This window comes from Rhinolophus hipposideros (assembly GCF_964194185.1).
Source record: "Rhinolophus hipposideros genome assembly, chromosome: 14".
Classification (NCBI taxonomy): Eukaryota; Metazoa; Chordata; class Mammalia; order Chiroptera; family Rhinolophidae; genus Rhinolophus; species Rhinolophus hipposideros.
The window spans coordinates 59,896,687-59,913,327 of record NC_138060.1 but is presented as its reverse complement, the minus strand read 5'-3'; the positions used below and the strand labels follow the sequence as shown (position 1 = coordinate 59,913,327).

Below are 16,641 nucleotides of genomic sequence, written 5' to 3'. Positions count from 1 at the left end.
ATAACTGCAACGGTTTGAAACATATTATGTAAAATCCATGCATTTTAATGGTACTTTAAAAATAAAACTGCATTTATCATAATTGATGGGAACCAATTCATGATTTTGATAACTAATTTAAAAATTAAAAAGGAAAAAAATTAAACATTTATCTGTCTTTTCCACGTGAATTCTACTTCATGTTTAACCAAATAGTTTGAGGAAGTTCTTTATAGAGGTTATTTCAACTAATAAATGAAGTAGTAACAGTATTACCATTTTGCAACAGCTCATAAACTAAAGGATCTAGGCAATGGTCAAGTATTTGGGGATGAGTACAGACCAGGTTCTGTGTAGGGCTCCATATTTTTTTCTCTTGTGTTTGTACTGTTCTCTAAAGGAAGAGAAACAGTTATTGACTAATTTATTGACTAACAGTTATTGACTAATTTAATTGGCTAGTTATATCTAGCTAATAAAGGAAGATTGGAAAAAGAATTAATATTTTTAAGAGTAATTTTCAGGCATTTGCATTAGACAGTCTCAGGTTTGTTGGTGCCTCAAAGTAATTTTTTCTTTAGACTTGATTGACTTCTCTCTTGTAATTGTTATATTGTCAACATTTTTATATGGTTTACTTTCACATAACTGACATCTTTCCTGTGTTCCTTGAACAGAAAAGAAGCTCAGAAATGTTTCTGTGGGTCAGCTAATTGCCGAGGTTACCTGGGAGGAGAGACTAGAGTCAGCATCAGAGCAGCAGGAGGGAAAATGAAGAAGGAACGATCTCGTAAGAAGGATTCAGTAAGTGTTCTATACTCCTTTCAGCTTTCACCATATGCATTTTAAGAAGGGAGGTAGCTTTTCTGATTGAAGTTTGAAAAGTCAAAACTACAATCAGAGTAATTCAGGATCAGAAGAGATAATCATGGAAAAGAAAGATGGATGGTTGCTATTTTTATTTTAGGTTCATAGAGAATTGCATACTGAAAACTATTGAAGTCATCTTGAAAACACATGGGCTAATAGTTTTTTAGAGCCTATAAAACTCCTAATCCTGAGTACAAATAAAATGTTTATCTGTTAGCTCACTTAAGTCTGATCTGTATTCTAATATTTTAATATTGGGTCTGTCTTGTTTGGAACTCTAAAGTTTGCAAGTGTTCTTAAAATCTCTGAAAACCCTTTTTGGAGTATAAAGTGAGGTTGTTTGTTTTTCCCCTTCTTTCGCCTCCCCCCCACTCCAGTTCAAGCTGTTGTTTCTCAGTCTAGTTGTGTAGGACACAGCTCCCTGGCCCATGCTGGTATTGTGAGCCTTGCGCTCCCCCCGGCTGAGGCAGTCGGTTGGGTTGCCAGTTGTCGGTCTGCCCCTCACAGCAGCTCAACGGCAGCTCTTGCTGGCTGCCGGCCACTCACACTGGCCACTGGCCGCTCACTGTAGTCCAGCTCCAGGGACAGTTATTGTTCATAATCTTAGCTGTAGAGGGCACAGCTCACTGGCCCATGTGGGAATTGAACCGGTGACGTCGGTGTTAGGAGCACGTGCTCCAGACACCTGAGCCACCAGGCTGGCCTCTAAAGTGAGTTTTGAGAGGTAACACGCAACCCAAGAATGAGAAAGGAATAATCTCAGATGATCTTTTCATTTAATACATTAGGACAATAGTTGATAGCCTTTCTTCTACCCCAGCTCACCTGAGTTACTACTGGAGGTGGGAGGTATCTTGGTACTAAAGGGACTCTTAAGTGGTACAAGGGCTTTGTGTTGTTTTTAAAAATCTCCCCTCCCTTTTTTCTGAGGATCCTTTTTTCATTACAATGTTTCTCAGCCTTGTAACCACCTCGCAGGGTACATAAAGAAACTGCACATTTCTGGGACCATCCCTAAACCTGTGAATCTTGGTGAAGGGCTAGGAGAAGGAGCTGGGGGGGTTGCAGTTGTTAGCGTAGCCTCCGGTGATTCTTTTGCAGTTAGCTCATTCCTGGGCTTTTCAGGAACGAATACTGTTAAGAATTATAAATGACATCAATTTTACTGTTTAGATGAGGAGATAGAAGACATCATGGGGGAGGAGATAAAAGTATAATGGTTAAAAGTTGATGTCAGTAAGCGCAGATTAATTGGAGAGAATTAATTATAGTGAATCTGAATTCTCTAATATGACATAGATAGCAAAAAGCATTGAAAAGGGCCATTTAAAAATAAAAAAAAGGACCCCGAAAGGGGCCAATTAAAAAAAAATGCAGAAAAGGAGGGTTTATATCAAATACCTATGTTTCTACCACCCAAGATGGATGAATGCTCTTGAGAATATTGTGTTTACTTCAGCTTTCTTTTTAGAGAACACGCGTAGTGTAACTGTGCCAAGCACTCTCCTAGACACTTGAGAGATTACCCCTTTTAATTCTCACAATAAGCCCTCAAATAAGGTACAAGCATTTTCTCTCTTTTATGGCGGAGAACACAGAGGCACAGAGAGGTTACAAGGTCACTCAGTAGGTGATGGAAAAGAGCTAGTCTAGGTCTTACGGTATCATCTTTGCTCTTAACCATTAGGATGCACTGCAGTCAAACTGTAGAGAGCAATCTCATCCCTTCCCAACTCTGAGACAGATGTGGTCATAACAGCCAATGTCTGAATTTTAAAATATATTGAGTTTATTTATGTATATAAACATTTTAACGGCTGTAATGTTTTTTGTCGTATAACAGTTTACCTACATATATTCCTACTAATGGACACTTGTGTTTCCAGCTTTTTGGTCTTAATATCAACAGTTAATATCTTTGCAGTTAATATCTTTGCACATATCTCTTCTGCACGTTTCTTCAAGGTAGCCATGGAAGTGAAACTTATTATTGGCCTTTTTGACTTGACTATTACAGGAAATTTTTCTATAAACTCTATTAAGATTGCTTTTATTTTTAACTCTTATTTCATATAATTGATAGTGTACCAGAACAGCCACAAAATAGTCACTTAAACTTATTGACCTCAGCTGAAATCTCCTTAAAAACTTCCCTTTGGCTCTTTCCTGTTTCCAAAACTTACGGAATAAATGTATTTTTTAAAGCTACTTTATTGGTGGGGAGTGTCCTTGTAATATTATGGTTTCCTGGGCAGTGTTATACCTCCATCATACTAATATCCAGTGGTTTTCTACTTTCTTGATAAGATTAAAGAACAACCCTCAAGGAACCAAGGGGTAGGTGTTCCTGTTTTTCGTTTGCTTGTTTTTTTTCTAGTAATAGTGTATCAATATCAGTATAGGCTTTGGTATTACAGACTGAATTACATGTAACACGAATCCAGTCATTTAGTGGGCTGAAGTAATAGGTTGCTCCAGAGGTGAAGTTATTCTGGAATAAGAATGTTTTGGATGAAATTTTGTCCATATAGGGCAATGAACCAGAATGAACATAGGTTCCTAGAAGGATCATTTGTCCTTGACTCTAAAGAAGTATAACTCTAGTTTTACTTGGATTGTCTCCTGCTGAAATCCCCTTCTGCATGTCTAGGTTCTTAGTTCTGATCAGATTCAGTTGAGTAGAATCACAGGAGTAGCACCTCTTGAATTTCCAAGGGTGAGTCTTAGGACTTCTTTTGGGTAGGGGATGCCATGGAGAGGACAAGATAGCAACAGTTTAAAATACAATTTTGCATATTTTAACTATTAATAAGACTAGGTTAGTAACACTGTAGTCTATATCCCCCATATTAGCCCTTGACTGGCAAACATTTTTTATTCCTTGCTATTCTGATTGCATCTTTGTACAGCTTAACTCCTTAATAAAACTATAAGCTCCCCGGGACAGCTGCTGTCATCTTTGGGTTTGTCATAAACTAGGTACTTAATGAAATGTTGTTGGAGGTATAATAAGTCCCTATTTTTACTTGATGTTATTTGTAATTTTAGTTTGTAAAGTACATACAGGAAATAATCTGAAACGTCTTTTTTGTTTGAGTGTGAAACAAATTAATGATAACTAATTAACACTAGAAAGACGGTGAAAAGCCACAAAAGGAGGAAATATTTGCTTTCGACACATAACATAGAAGTACTAGCATTGAGTATGATTGGTATCCTACTACTCAATAAGAACAAAAAGCAGCCAGCACAAAAGAAAAATAAACAAACGACTTCCACAGACACTTTACTAATCCAAACACTAAACATATGGAAAGGTGTTCAACCTTATTAGTAATTAGGGGAGTACAAATTAAAACTATCAGATGTCCTTTACATAATCACCAGATTAATAAAAATTAAGTCTGATAATGCATCAGAACAACAGATCTTACACACTACCGATGAGGGTGTAAATGGTTATAACCACTTTTAAAAACACTTTGAGGGCGGCCGGTTGGCTCAGTTGGTTAGAGCACAGTGCTCATAACACCAGGGTCACCGGTTCGATTCTCACATGGGCCAGTGAGCTGCGCCCTCCACAACTGGATTGAAAACGACTTGTCTTGGAGCTGATGAGTCCTGGAAAAACATGCTGTTCCCCAATATTCCCCAATGAAAAATTTTTTTTAAAAAACCTACTTTGACATATGTACTAAAGGTGACTGTATATATGCTGTATGAGCCAGCAGTTGCACTCGTGGGTGTAGAACCAGAGAGAAAGTAGTTACAGTATGCACCAGGAGTCACAGCAGCATTGCTTATATTAGAAAAAGCAGAAACAGCTCAAAAAGCAGAAACAGTTCATGGATATGAACATTAAAATGGATAAATTATAATGAAATTGTATAAAGAACCAGTCATGAAAATGAAGGAACTCTGGCTGCATGCAACAACATAGGTGACTCTTAAAATCTAAGTTTGAATGAAAAAGCACAGCATAAGAGTTTGTCCAGTATGATTTCATTTCCATAAAGGACAAAATTAAATTACAACATTTAGGGATTTATATAAAAGGAACAAATTTATTTTTTAAAACCAGAGAGCCATTTCCTATAAAGTTAGGAGACGTTATCTCTGGAGTGGAAAAGAGGAGGTGTTTTGACAAGGAAGAGGCACATGGAGATCTTTGGGAATACCGGCAAATGTCCTTTTTTTTAAACCAACGTTGCTTGACTATTGTTCAAGTGTTTATTCATTAAACCTATTTATTATTTGTATACTTTATATATACATTTTATCAGAAAGCATTAAAAATGGTGCCAAAAATACTGAAGTATTAAAAAAGAATAAATAATATTTTAGACTGATTAAGTACTTAACAGAATAAATTTTTAAGTGCTGTAGAAATATGCATAAATGTACATATAAATTTTCAATTATCAATAATTTATTAAAATACATCCTAATTCTTTTTAAGCATCTATGTTAACTTTTAGTTACCTCAAATCCTTTTTGAAAGGTGGTGATCCCTAAATGAAAAACACTTTTAGTAAACGTAAATTAATGAAAGCAATCAAATTCAGTCGTTCTATGCTGTCCCTCATCCCACTTCAGGTATCCTAAAAGTTATTAATGCCACAGTTGATTGTCAACTTGTATCCAAAATTATGGAAGCTGTATCATATCACCATTGGGATTGGCATGTTTACTTTTATGTATATCAATACAATCATTAAATTTATCATTATAGTAGAAATGTTCAAAGGTTGTCCATCTTATATATTTTTTTGCAAATTTTTGTTATTTATACTTCAATTTCTGTATTTTTACTGTTTATTTCTTTAAGATAAGGAAATTGCTACTTTTTCATATCCCAGAAGTGCCTTATATACAGTAATATTTGTTCAATAAACGTTTATTAAATGAATGGAAGTAACAACTCAGTTTTATCTGTTAAGTTTTCAGAGTTATGAAATCATTACATGTCTATTATGAAAGGAAAATAACACTAGTGAAATGTTTGTTTCTCAAAATTGTCAAAAGGAAGATTCTGGCTGTTTGTGTTTAGGGGGGAAAGTAGAATTTTAAAGCCCTTTTTTACTTTCCTATTCTAATCCTCTAGAATTTGGGAAGTTTTACATTTAGGATTTGTAAACATTTAGGAAGTTTTACAGTTTTCCTTACATTACATAAGAAAAAAACATCTTTAAGGAAATTGTCAGTCTTGAATCTAAAGATTTAACTATAAATTGGCTTTTCTATTCATGTATTTAATCTATTCAATTTTTAATTAAGTTTTATTGGGGTAATCTATTCAAATTTAAGAAATGATACTGGAAATGAAAAAGAATGAGCCTTAAATGCACATTTTAGAAGGGAAAAAAATGAGCTGACGTATCTTCAACTTCTTGCAGGCATCATTTTATATTTTCTCATTAATTTTTGTTCTTTACCTTAATGTGAGTTTTGGGGTATGTGAAATAGAAATGTTTAGTGCTTTGCCTGAAATTATATTAGATTGGTGCAAAAGTAATTGTTTTAAAGTTTAAAAATAATTGTAAAAAACCGCAATTACTTTTGCATCAACCTAATGTTAAGTGAGATTATAAATAGCCAGTTAAGTAACAGAAAAAATTTTTAAGACTCTTTTCTTTTAGATTTTCTTTTCTGTAATTTATTATCGACTTTGATCATTTCATGTCAAGTTGATTTAATGCTATCTTTATATCTTGTCCTTCAGTCTCTACCTAGTCTAGATTTCATTGTTATTGCCACATTGATTAGTCTCAGATTCCATTTTGATCATATTAGTCCTGTTTGGGAATCAGTAATAGAGCTTTCTTGTTCATCAAATCCAGATTCTTTTATATTACATCTGAGATTTTCTAACACCAGCTTTCCTTTTGATACAGTTTTTCTCAGTTCCTTACCACACCTTATCCACTCCAACCAGCTTAAACTATGCACTGTCATAATTTCACATTTTCCTTTGTTCAAGCTTTTCCATCTACTTTGCTCACAACTCTCCCTCCTCTTTATCTTATTTGTTTCTAATTCCACTTCTGTGTATTCACTTCTGGTGATTCTCATTCTAACCACTCACTTCCTTCTTATGCCTTTTAGGTTTTTAACATTTATAGTTAATGCTTTATTGTTTATTTTTTATATGAATTAATTTTATCTTCACTATAGTAAGTTCTGTGAGGGCATCTTTATATCTTTTATAACCACTATGACACAGCTGGAAAACAACCTTTAGTAGGTTGATTTCTTTTTTGTTGCATATTATTTAAATGTAATATTTGAAACATCCAAAGAATATATGTAAGTTATAAAGCATATTTATAAAATAAACCCTTGTGAGCACTTCTCTGATTTCTTTTCCCTGTTTAGCCACTAGAGGATAACAGTTTTTGAATTTTGTGTCTTACCTCCCTTGCTTTTTTAAAATAGATTTCTCAGATGTGTATCTATAAAAAAATTGGTTTTGAGGTACATAAAAAACAGATTCATATAGCATGTAATCTTCTGGAACTTGCTTTTTTCACATACATTATGTTTGTAAGATTGATGAATGTGTTACGTTTGGCTGCACTCGATTCCTTTCACTGTGGTATATATAATATTCCATTGTGTGAACATGCCACTTTATCCAACCTGGTCACAGACATTTGGGTTGTTGGCAGTATTTTGCTATTGTGAATGGTTGTTCAACGAGCATTCTTATGATTCTCTGAATGTGCAGAAGTTTCTCTAGGATTTATGCTTAGATGTGCAATTGTTGGGCATAAGGGATACAAATATTTTATTTTTCAAACTAATGCTTTATTTTTTCTGATATACTTTTCACCTAATGTAATTTGATCATTGTCTCCCATAAGGGCACATTTTTGTTTGTTTGTTTTGCTTCATTGCAATGTCTTCAGCACCTAGAATTATATTTGACATATAAGTGCTTAGTAAATGTTTGATGAGTGAATGAAATGCTTTTCAAATTGATCATACCAATTTATACTTTCTGTTTTTCGCCTTTGCAAGTCTCTTTTTAACTTTTTTTATTAGAATTATATTTGACATATAATAAGTGCTTAGTAAATGTTTGATGAGTGAATGAAATGCTTTTCAAATCGATCATACCAATTTATACTTTCTGTTTTTTCTCCTTTGCAATTCTCTTTTTAACTTTTTTTATTAGTTTCAGGTATATAAAACAATTTAATGATTAGACATTTACACCCCTCACAAAGTGAAAACCCCCCTAAGTCTACTACCCCTTTGACATCATACATAGCTATTACAGTATTGACTGTATTCCCCTATGTTGTGTGTGTGTGTGTACATGTACGTACATAAACAAACAGTGTGCCAAAAAATATACACAGTTTAAGAAAGGAAAACTGTAATAAAATTGTAATACTCATTATATACCGATAACAAAAGATGAATATAAGTCACGTTTGATTTCTGTAAACACAAGAGGTGCTCAAAGTGGTTACCATCACTCTCCAGACACTTCTGATTACGGTGAACTATTGCTTGAGCAATGTTGACCAAAGTGTCCACCTGTATACATTTTTTTGGCACTGCCAGAGTGTGTGTGTGTGTGTGTTGTGGACATTCATTATTATTTTATATTAATTTCAGGTGTACAGCGCAGTGCCAATTTATACATTCATCAACAGTATATAAAAGTTCCTTTTGATCCACATCTTTCCCTAGACTTGATATTATCAAACTTTTAATTTTTTTCCCCAATCCAATGAGTGTAGTCACATGGTTTCTCATTGTGGTCTTAACTGCATTTTCCTTATCACTGGTGAGGTTGAGCATTTTATCAGGTTGTTTGATTCTTAGGTTTGTGGGGGTTTTTTGTTTTGTGTTGTTGTTGTTTTATAACCAGATGTTTTTCTTTGCTCTGGTAGGTGGATGGAGAGCTAGAAGCTCTGATGGAGAATGGTGAGGGTCTCTCTGATAAAAATCAGGTTCTCAGCTTATCCCGGCTAATGGTTAGAATTGAAACTTTGGAGCAGAAGCTTACCTGTCTCAAGCTCATACAGGTGAACAGTTTGATATTAATTTATTTTTTATTTCTGAATTTGAGGTGGGGCATTTAAACTACAGTCCAGAATGGTGAATGGAGAAGGAATAATTCTGATAAAATGGATATGAGAGTTCTTCATGACTTTGTAAGCTTGTACTCTTAAAAATGGCTGAAGAGTTCAGCATCGTTTAATCGATTAGCTCTTGTTTGCTTTCTCTCTTTAGTCAAAGAACACGGTGGGATTTTTGGTGTAACAATTCATAACACTTGATAATTCCCCCTAACCCCCATTTTTACCAAAACTGTTTTTATCACAGGATCTCAAAGCAAGAAATTTTAACAGTAGTCTCATTTATTCCAGTTTATTAAGTGTGCCACAAGAAGTTGGATAATAAAAAAAATGGATGACTTTTTTTACATATAAGAGAAAAAACCTTTTGAACAAGCATCCGAGGGGAAGAGGAAAAAAATTATTTAAAGACCAATTTTTATAGTTTTAGCTTTGTCAGTAAAAGTAATGTAATTTGTTTCTTAGTCCTTTAGAATTGAATTTCATTATAAATGACATTAATATTTATATAATTTTCTACTTCAGTAAAGTCCAGGTTGACTAGATACATTGTAGCTATCAAAAAAACATTATAATCGCTTACTTTAAAGCGTTTATTAGTTACATAGCTCAGTTGAGTTAATCAAAATAGTTTCTGGGTTTTTTGGAATATAAATTAACTGTTTAGTTCTCTCTGTAGGCGCTCTTTAATGCTCTGTCTGGTATTATTCTCCCCACGCCTCACCCCACCCACCCCCAAATACCCTTTATCCTGCTTCCCCTGCACCATGGAAGAACACACATTCACAGTCTTGCCTGAAGTCTTTTCTGGAACGTCATGGGCTGTCTTTGTTGTGGATCTGGATGGCAGAGCTAGGTGAAGGCCGGGAAAGTAACCAGAAACTTCAGGAAGAGGTCAGTTCACATTCAACTTGGCTTGTTTCTTAAAACCACTATACTGATTGCTTAAGTTAATGATATGTGATAATATCAGAGATAATGAGTTTAGCACTATATTTACCACTAGTATTAAATAATCTTGTCATTCCTGTAACTATAACCTTTATATACAGCTTGCTAAACCAGCCCGTGGTTTTCCTTGTATCTTTTCAAGGTTGGTACTACATAGTTGGGAACTGTGAGAACAAGATATGATATTCTAGATAAGTGAAAGATCCAGTTTGTTGCTAAAATCATAGTTTTAAAAAAATATGAAACTTAAATTCTGGGGTTCCAAAAAAATTAGTGAGCAACTGAACTCTGGATGACAAGAGTAAGAAGATGTTGAGGAGTAAATAAATGTTTTAAAAGATCTAAGTAAATGTTCATTGGCAGCGTTGTTAGTGGAGTTCTGACTTACATCTTCCCATGAAATAGTTTTCTAACTTGGTTTAAATGTAATTCTTTTTAATCACAACTTCTGATATAATCCCAAAGTCGTGTAATGATACACGTTTAAAAACAAAGATACAAGAATGGGCAAATAAGTGATTATCTTGCGGCCCAAAATTATTCTTAGAAGTTGGGGGAGCCTTGGGGTTTTGGTAGAACTACATTGCAGGGTGTGCTTTGGAAGAAATTCGTGGATTTCAGAGTGGGAGGGGTATTTATTTCTGAACAAAGAGAGAGTCTCTCTTTGCTAGACATCTGTTTATCAAAGGCTAAAGAGGTAAGTAAATATCTGCATTTTTTTGTATATATGTGAGACATCATTTAAATATATGTCATTGCATAGTTCCCAAGCCTGTATCACAGTCAACTTGGGAAACTTTAGAAAAAGATACCAAGTTGAGGTCTAGTAGTACACACATTTTAAAAAATCTACCCAGGTTTGAGAACTACGGGTGGAAAATATTAATCAGCCCTGTTTGATGTTGTGAGCAGTCACCTACCGCAGATTTTATTCTTGGTAGTCAGTCTTATTAAAACAGTTTTCCTTCCTTTCTATAGGAAAATAATATTATGACATTTTAATTCTTCTGGACTGGTTACAGAGACTTAGGTCTTAATTTAATAAGACATTAAAAAAACCCCACTGTTTCTGCAGAAATGATCTGACCCCCATCCAGAGGTTTGCAAAGTCAGTTGTACAAAGTGATGTGATTTTTTTTTATTGTGTTTAATCAGATTATAAAGACTTTGGAACACTTACCCATTCCTACTAAAAATATGTTGGAGGAAAGCAAAGTGCTTCCAATTATTCAACGTTGGTCTCAGACCAAGATTGCTGTCCCTCAGTTGAGTGAAGGAGATGGGTATTCTAGTGAGAATACGTCACGTGCTCACACACCACTCAACACACCTGATCCTTCCACCAAGCTGAGCACTGAAGCTGACACAGACACCCCCAAGAAGCTGGTGTTTCGTAGACTTAAAATTATAAGTGAAAATAGCATGGACAGTGCAATCTCTGATGCTACCAGCGAGCTAGAAGGCAAAGATGGCAAAGAGGACCTTGACCAGTTAGAAAACGTCCCTGTAGAAGAAGAGGAAGAGTTACAGTCACAGCAGCTACTCACACAACAGCTGCCTGGATCTAAAGTTGATAGTGAAATTGTTGTGGAGGCCAGTAAGCTACCCACGTCCGAACCAGAGGCTGATACTGACATAGAGCCTAAAGAGAGCCATAGCACAAAACTGGAAGAACATATTGCTGAGGAAACACCATCCCAAGATGAAGAGGAGGGTGTATCTGATGTGGAGAGTGAGAGAAGCCAGGAGCAGCCTGATAAAACAGTAGATATAAGTGATTTGGCCACCAAACTCCTGGACAGTTGGAAAGATCTAAAGGTAAGAGAGCATTTTTGTTCATTTTAACCTGAATCTCTCAGGTTTAGAGTTCCACAAACCTTAAGTCACATTATCTACTTTTCTAGCTCTACGTGTATTTATGAAAAATGGAATACTGTCTTACTGCCAGCTAATTATAAATGCTTCAGACATCTTTGAAACCTTGGCAAGAAATATAACCAGCCAAACTAATACACAAATGTCCCGTTTTTCCTCATTTAGAAAAGTGTATCACAACAGGGAATTCAGTCATTCAAGGGCTCTTGACATTGAAAACAAAAGCAAAAATCCTTTGAGTAACAAACATATGATGCTACATTTGAAAATTCTATGTAAGATTCTAAGTAAGAAAAAAATGTTTAAATTAATTGGAAATTAATTTATTGGATTAACTAGAAATTAATTTAAAATAAAAAACTAATTGGAAAACCAAGGCAATTTGGCAACTCCTCATCAAAAACAATTTAACATAAATTTTTATTCCAGTAAAATAACTTTATGTGGCACTAGTTGGTATTCAGTTCCATTATTGCTTCTGTAATGACCTGCCTTTAAATGCCTGTTTCTTTGGACAAAACATGCTATCTAGAGGAAAAATAGATCTGGAAGGAACCCTTACTCCTAATACATACATAATCGCTTGTTAAAGATGTAGCAAGATGTGCAGGGTTTGCTTTGCAGAAAACCCAGCTTGGCTCTTGGATAAACACAGAAGTCAATAACAGGATGAGCCTAGGAGAGATGTGGTACATTTTGGTTGTAAGTGATTGGATCTGGGATCCGGGTCTTGAAGATCCTGTGGGAACAGGTTACATTCCTAGCTTCTATTTTTCTGTTCCTCCTTTCTTCTGCCAGAGGTGAAGCAACCAGATAAACCAGCATTACAGATTTAATTGCGACAAGATGGATACCTGAATCCTCTGTCCCTGCTTATGACTACAAAGGGCACCCATTAGATCCTGTGATTTGACCCATATGGAACTGGCCTTAACACTAAGCAAAATGAGTAGTTGGTTGGTTGTGCACGGTGCTTATTTTCAGAATCCGCAGTTGCTGTGTTGAGACCCTTCTTTAAGTATGGTGTGGTTTCAGCTCGTGTACCCATTTGAGCTCTTATTCATGCTACTCTTTCATCACTTACAGTTCAGCGTAAACTCAGCCTTACTAAAAACATGAAATCTGACCTTTTTATAACTCTAAAAGGAAGGATTCATAGTAAATCTGCTTATGATACAACCTGTGAACTACAGGAACTGGAATTGCAATTAATTGAAAGAGATATTATTTAAGGCCTGCTTTGTGAGGGCAAAGGAGCCCCTGGAAGAAGTCTCTCTTGTGTTTGGAGACTGCTAGTAGAGCTTGTACTCTGGCTGGTTCAGTACGGAAGGTGGAAATGGAGACAAGGACACAGGTGGACGTAGAGAAGGCCTTAGAGATACAGTTTGATAGAGAGGACGGTTATTGGCCCAGTAGATCACCTTTATCTGAGAAGTCTCTGATTGACATAATTAAAAACAACAAAAAAAAGACAATCATAATTTTTTAAAAGCCTGTCTCTTCTTAAAATCTGGAAAAAGTGAATATTTTTGTTTCTGTATATGGTAGTTTTGTATTGTAATTGTAATGATATGAATTACTCTCTGGGATATTCTTAACCTAATTAGGTATAACTTGTAATTTAAACTCATACTTTAGATATACATTTTTGAGTCCCATGAAATTATTTCTTCCCCTGCTTTTTAATTTTCCCCACTGCTATCTGATAGATCAAAGCAGTTGCACAGTACTATGTAGCTTGATGATCCTCTTGATTTGAGGTTTAAAATTTTATTTGTACTTAACATGCATCCTTCTTAACGTTTATACTTTGGGTTTATCCCGATTCTTAGCATTAAGGAAGCCATTAAGTAAAATCCTTTTTCTTTAGACTTCTTCAAAGTTTGCTCTGGAATCATTACCCATCTAGAATTTCTTTACTGAGAAATGTTTTTACTTGACTGAACTGTGATGTTTTGTTACATGTTGGTGCTGGGGTTCTTAATTCATCTATCATTCTATTAACATTTACCATGTTCTACTTTCAAAACTGATTGTGGTTGTCCTTAAAAAAAAACACCAGAAAACAAAAAACTTTAGCTAGCATGTAACAAGAACTCTGAAATCAGGAACCCATAATTTGCAAGTTTTAGAGAAACACATTGACTTGATGTATATATTCGTACTATCCCGGCATTGAAAGAGTTAACTACTTCTGTCTGACTTCCACCTATGTGTTCAAGGTATTCATTGGCAGAAAAGAAAATGCCTTATTCAACAGTCTTTATTAAGCACCTGCTGCCAAGCACTGATAGTTACTGATATTAATTCCAAGATCACACCAAAAAGCATTGATCTAAGATTGTGGTTATGTTAGCCACTCCAAGCTTCCCGGACTTTCTGTGGCCACTGTAACATTGCTGGACATGTGTTCCACTTGGCCTTTCTGCACACTGGATGGAGTGAAGAACTGAAAGAGGTTGCTTCAGATTCCTTAATCTTGATTTTGCTGTGAAGGCAGACTATAGGGATCATCAATAAATGAAAGAGGGTGGGAGGGAAGGGAATGAAGCTTCATGAATTACTCTTTGTCCTCCCAGATCTGATGATGATCCCTCTTGTAACTTGAACCATTTCCATCTAGCTTCTCAGGGCAGCAAGGAGCTTGTTAACATCACCAGCTGACCATGTGTCTCCCTTTCTCAACTCCATTTTCAACTTCGTGCTGAAGAAAAACGAGAACCTAGCGTGCATTCTGTGAAGAAACAGGAAGATGGTTGGGAAGTTGGATGATGCATGAAAAATATAATAGGTGAAAAGAGGACAGAGGTGGTTAACTCTGGCGCCGGCGTTATTTTGGTGCGTCCATTGCCGACAATGGATGTCGTTCTGGGAAAATCCCGACTCCTGGCGAGAAAGGATTAAGTGAGCTACTTTTTCTATACCTCTATACACAGGACCACGCCCTTGGCTCTTCAAGGCTTACACATTTTGACTCCTAAAGTAGACCTCAACAAGAAACATCACCTAGCACATTGCTACACATGAGTATGTCTTCACTTTACAAGTAAATCTCCTGGGCTACATTTTCAGCAGGGACATGTGCATATATTTCTTTTTGCAAAAGGAAGTGTTGTACATCATCCCTCATGCTGAAAATATACCCTAGACTTCACAGGGCAAAACAGCTGGTTGTTAAGTGGTGATTAATTATAACCTTGACTGGAAAATCTTCATTCATTTGGATCATGAGAAGAGGTGAGTTTCCCGTGAATTGGGCAGTTGCAGTTGCAATTTAAACACCCAAGAACTTGTGATGGCTAGTGATTCCAGAGCCTGTCTTGTAAGCACTTAGGGCTACAGGATATGCATCTCTCCTTATCATGAAGCCTGGGGAGTTACAGTTACACTTGAATTAGATGACTTAGGGACAACGTTCTGTATGTGATAAGTTGGACTCTTCTTAATGACCACTCTTACTAATTTTTTCATCTTTTTCTCAAGACATTTCTTTAATTCACCAAACATGTTATTTTCCTAGAAAGTTAAGCGTTAAACTCTCTACAGAAAGTTTACATAAAACAGTTGCTCAACTGAAAAGTTTTGAGTCACTGCTTGAATTTCAGTCCGTAGCGAATATTATCTATGAAATCTGCAATGCAACATTTCAAAATGAAATTATGTGCCCTGGATTTCTGTAATAAATTTCAAAATCCTTAGTAGAGGTTATTCTATATCCATGAAGATCAATATTATTTATCCTTTTCTTTAAAGTTTAGAATCGTCCTCAAGGAACACTGTATTAGATACTGCTACATTGAAATTTTTTAATAAGTGTCTCGCTTGTTAAAAGGCAAACACGTCCGTAAACTTATTAGTAGTCCCTTTATTTATTATTGAATAAATACTTTCATCTAAATCATAGGTTGACCAAGTCTGCCCCACTGCCTGTTTTTATAAATAAACTTTTTGTTAACACAGCCATGTTCATTCACTTACGTATAGTCTGGCTGCTTTTGCACTGCAGTGGTAGAGTTGAGTAGTTGCTTCAGAGACTGGATAACCAACAAAGCGTAAAGTATTTAATATCTTGTCCTTTACAGAATAAGTTTGCCAATACCTGATCTAAACGATCAAGTACATAATTTGGCTGCTCTAATTATTCTGCTTTTCAATGAAGTTATTTTGACACTTTAGTCTTTTGGGTGAGCTTTTAATTCTATTTCCCTAAAGACATAATGATCATGTTTCTATAGCCCATGAAGTTAGTTTTTTTTTTTTTTTAAAAAGGCTTCACTCTGTTTAGGAAAAGTTACTTTATTTGGATATAAGAGTATCTGAGAAGCCAGAGAGTAAGTACATTACATAGAATTACTGGGCTAGAAGAGACCTTTGTGGGGTATGGTGCTTACCTCAGGACCATGATCAAGTTAGTTGGAGACTTAAGTGAATTTTTGAGTATAGATAAATTGGTATAATCTAGTTTTATATGTAACCATAATGAAAAAAACACAAATTTTCCTTCTTAAGTGTTCTTAGCTTTTAATTCTGATGTAATTTCAGACTTAACAGGAAAACTGCAAGAATACTTTCTGTGTGTGTTCTGCATGTAATAACACATTTGTGACAAATGAAGGAAAAAAATCAGCTTCAAATTCTTCTAAACCTTTCATCCAGTTTCCCCAATTTAATATTTTACCAAATTTGTGTATTATTCTTTCTTAAATATTTTTAACTTTTAAAGAGTTAAGTTACAGATAAGATGCCTGCTGCCCCTTGATATTTCAGTGTGTATTTCATAAAAACAAGGGCATTCTCCTATATGACTTCAGAATACATATCAAAGTCAGCAAATTACAGTGACGCATACTATTATCTAATCAACAGACTGCAT

The 16,641-nt window shown here is 35.3% G+C and overlaps 1 protein-coding gene across 5 annotated transcripts in view; it reads left to right on the top strand.

Moving 5' to 3' along the window:
* The window catches only part of SETD2 (SET domain containing 2, histone lysine methyltransferase), a 110,715-nt gene that overhangs the window by 46,021 nt on the left and 48,053 nt on the right, over positions 1-16,641 (top strand). For 3 of the 5 annotated variants that reach the window (XM_081073205.1, XM_081073204.1, XM_081073206.1), the window contains 4 exons: positions 657-783; positions 8,754-8,888; positions 9,717-9,836; positions 11,049-11,711. In XM_081073205.1, coding sequence (XP_080929331.1) covers positions 657-783; positions 8,754-8,888; positions 9,717-9,836; positions 11,049-11,711 — 1,045 coding nt within the window. Of the gene's footprint in view, positions 1-656; positions 784-8,753; positions 8,889-9,716; positions 9,837-11,048; positions 11,712-14,391; positions 14,560-16,641 lie in introns of those variants that run through there. The other 2 variants (XM_081073208.1, XM_081073207.1) reach the window with 1 other exon arrangement.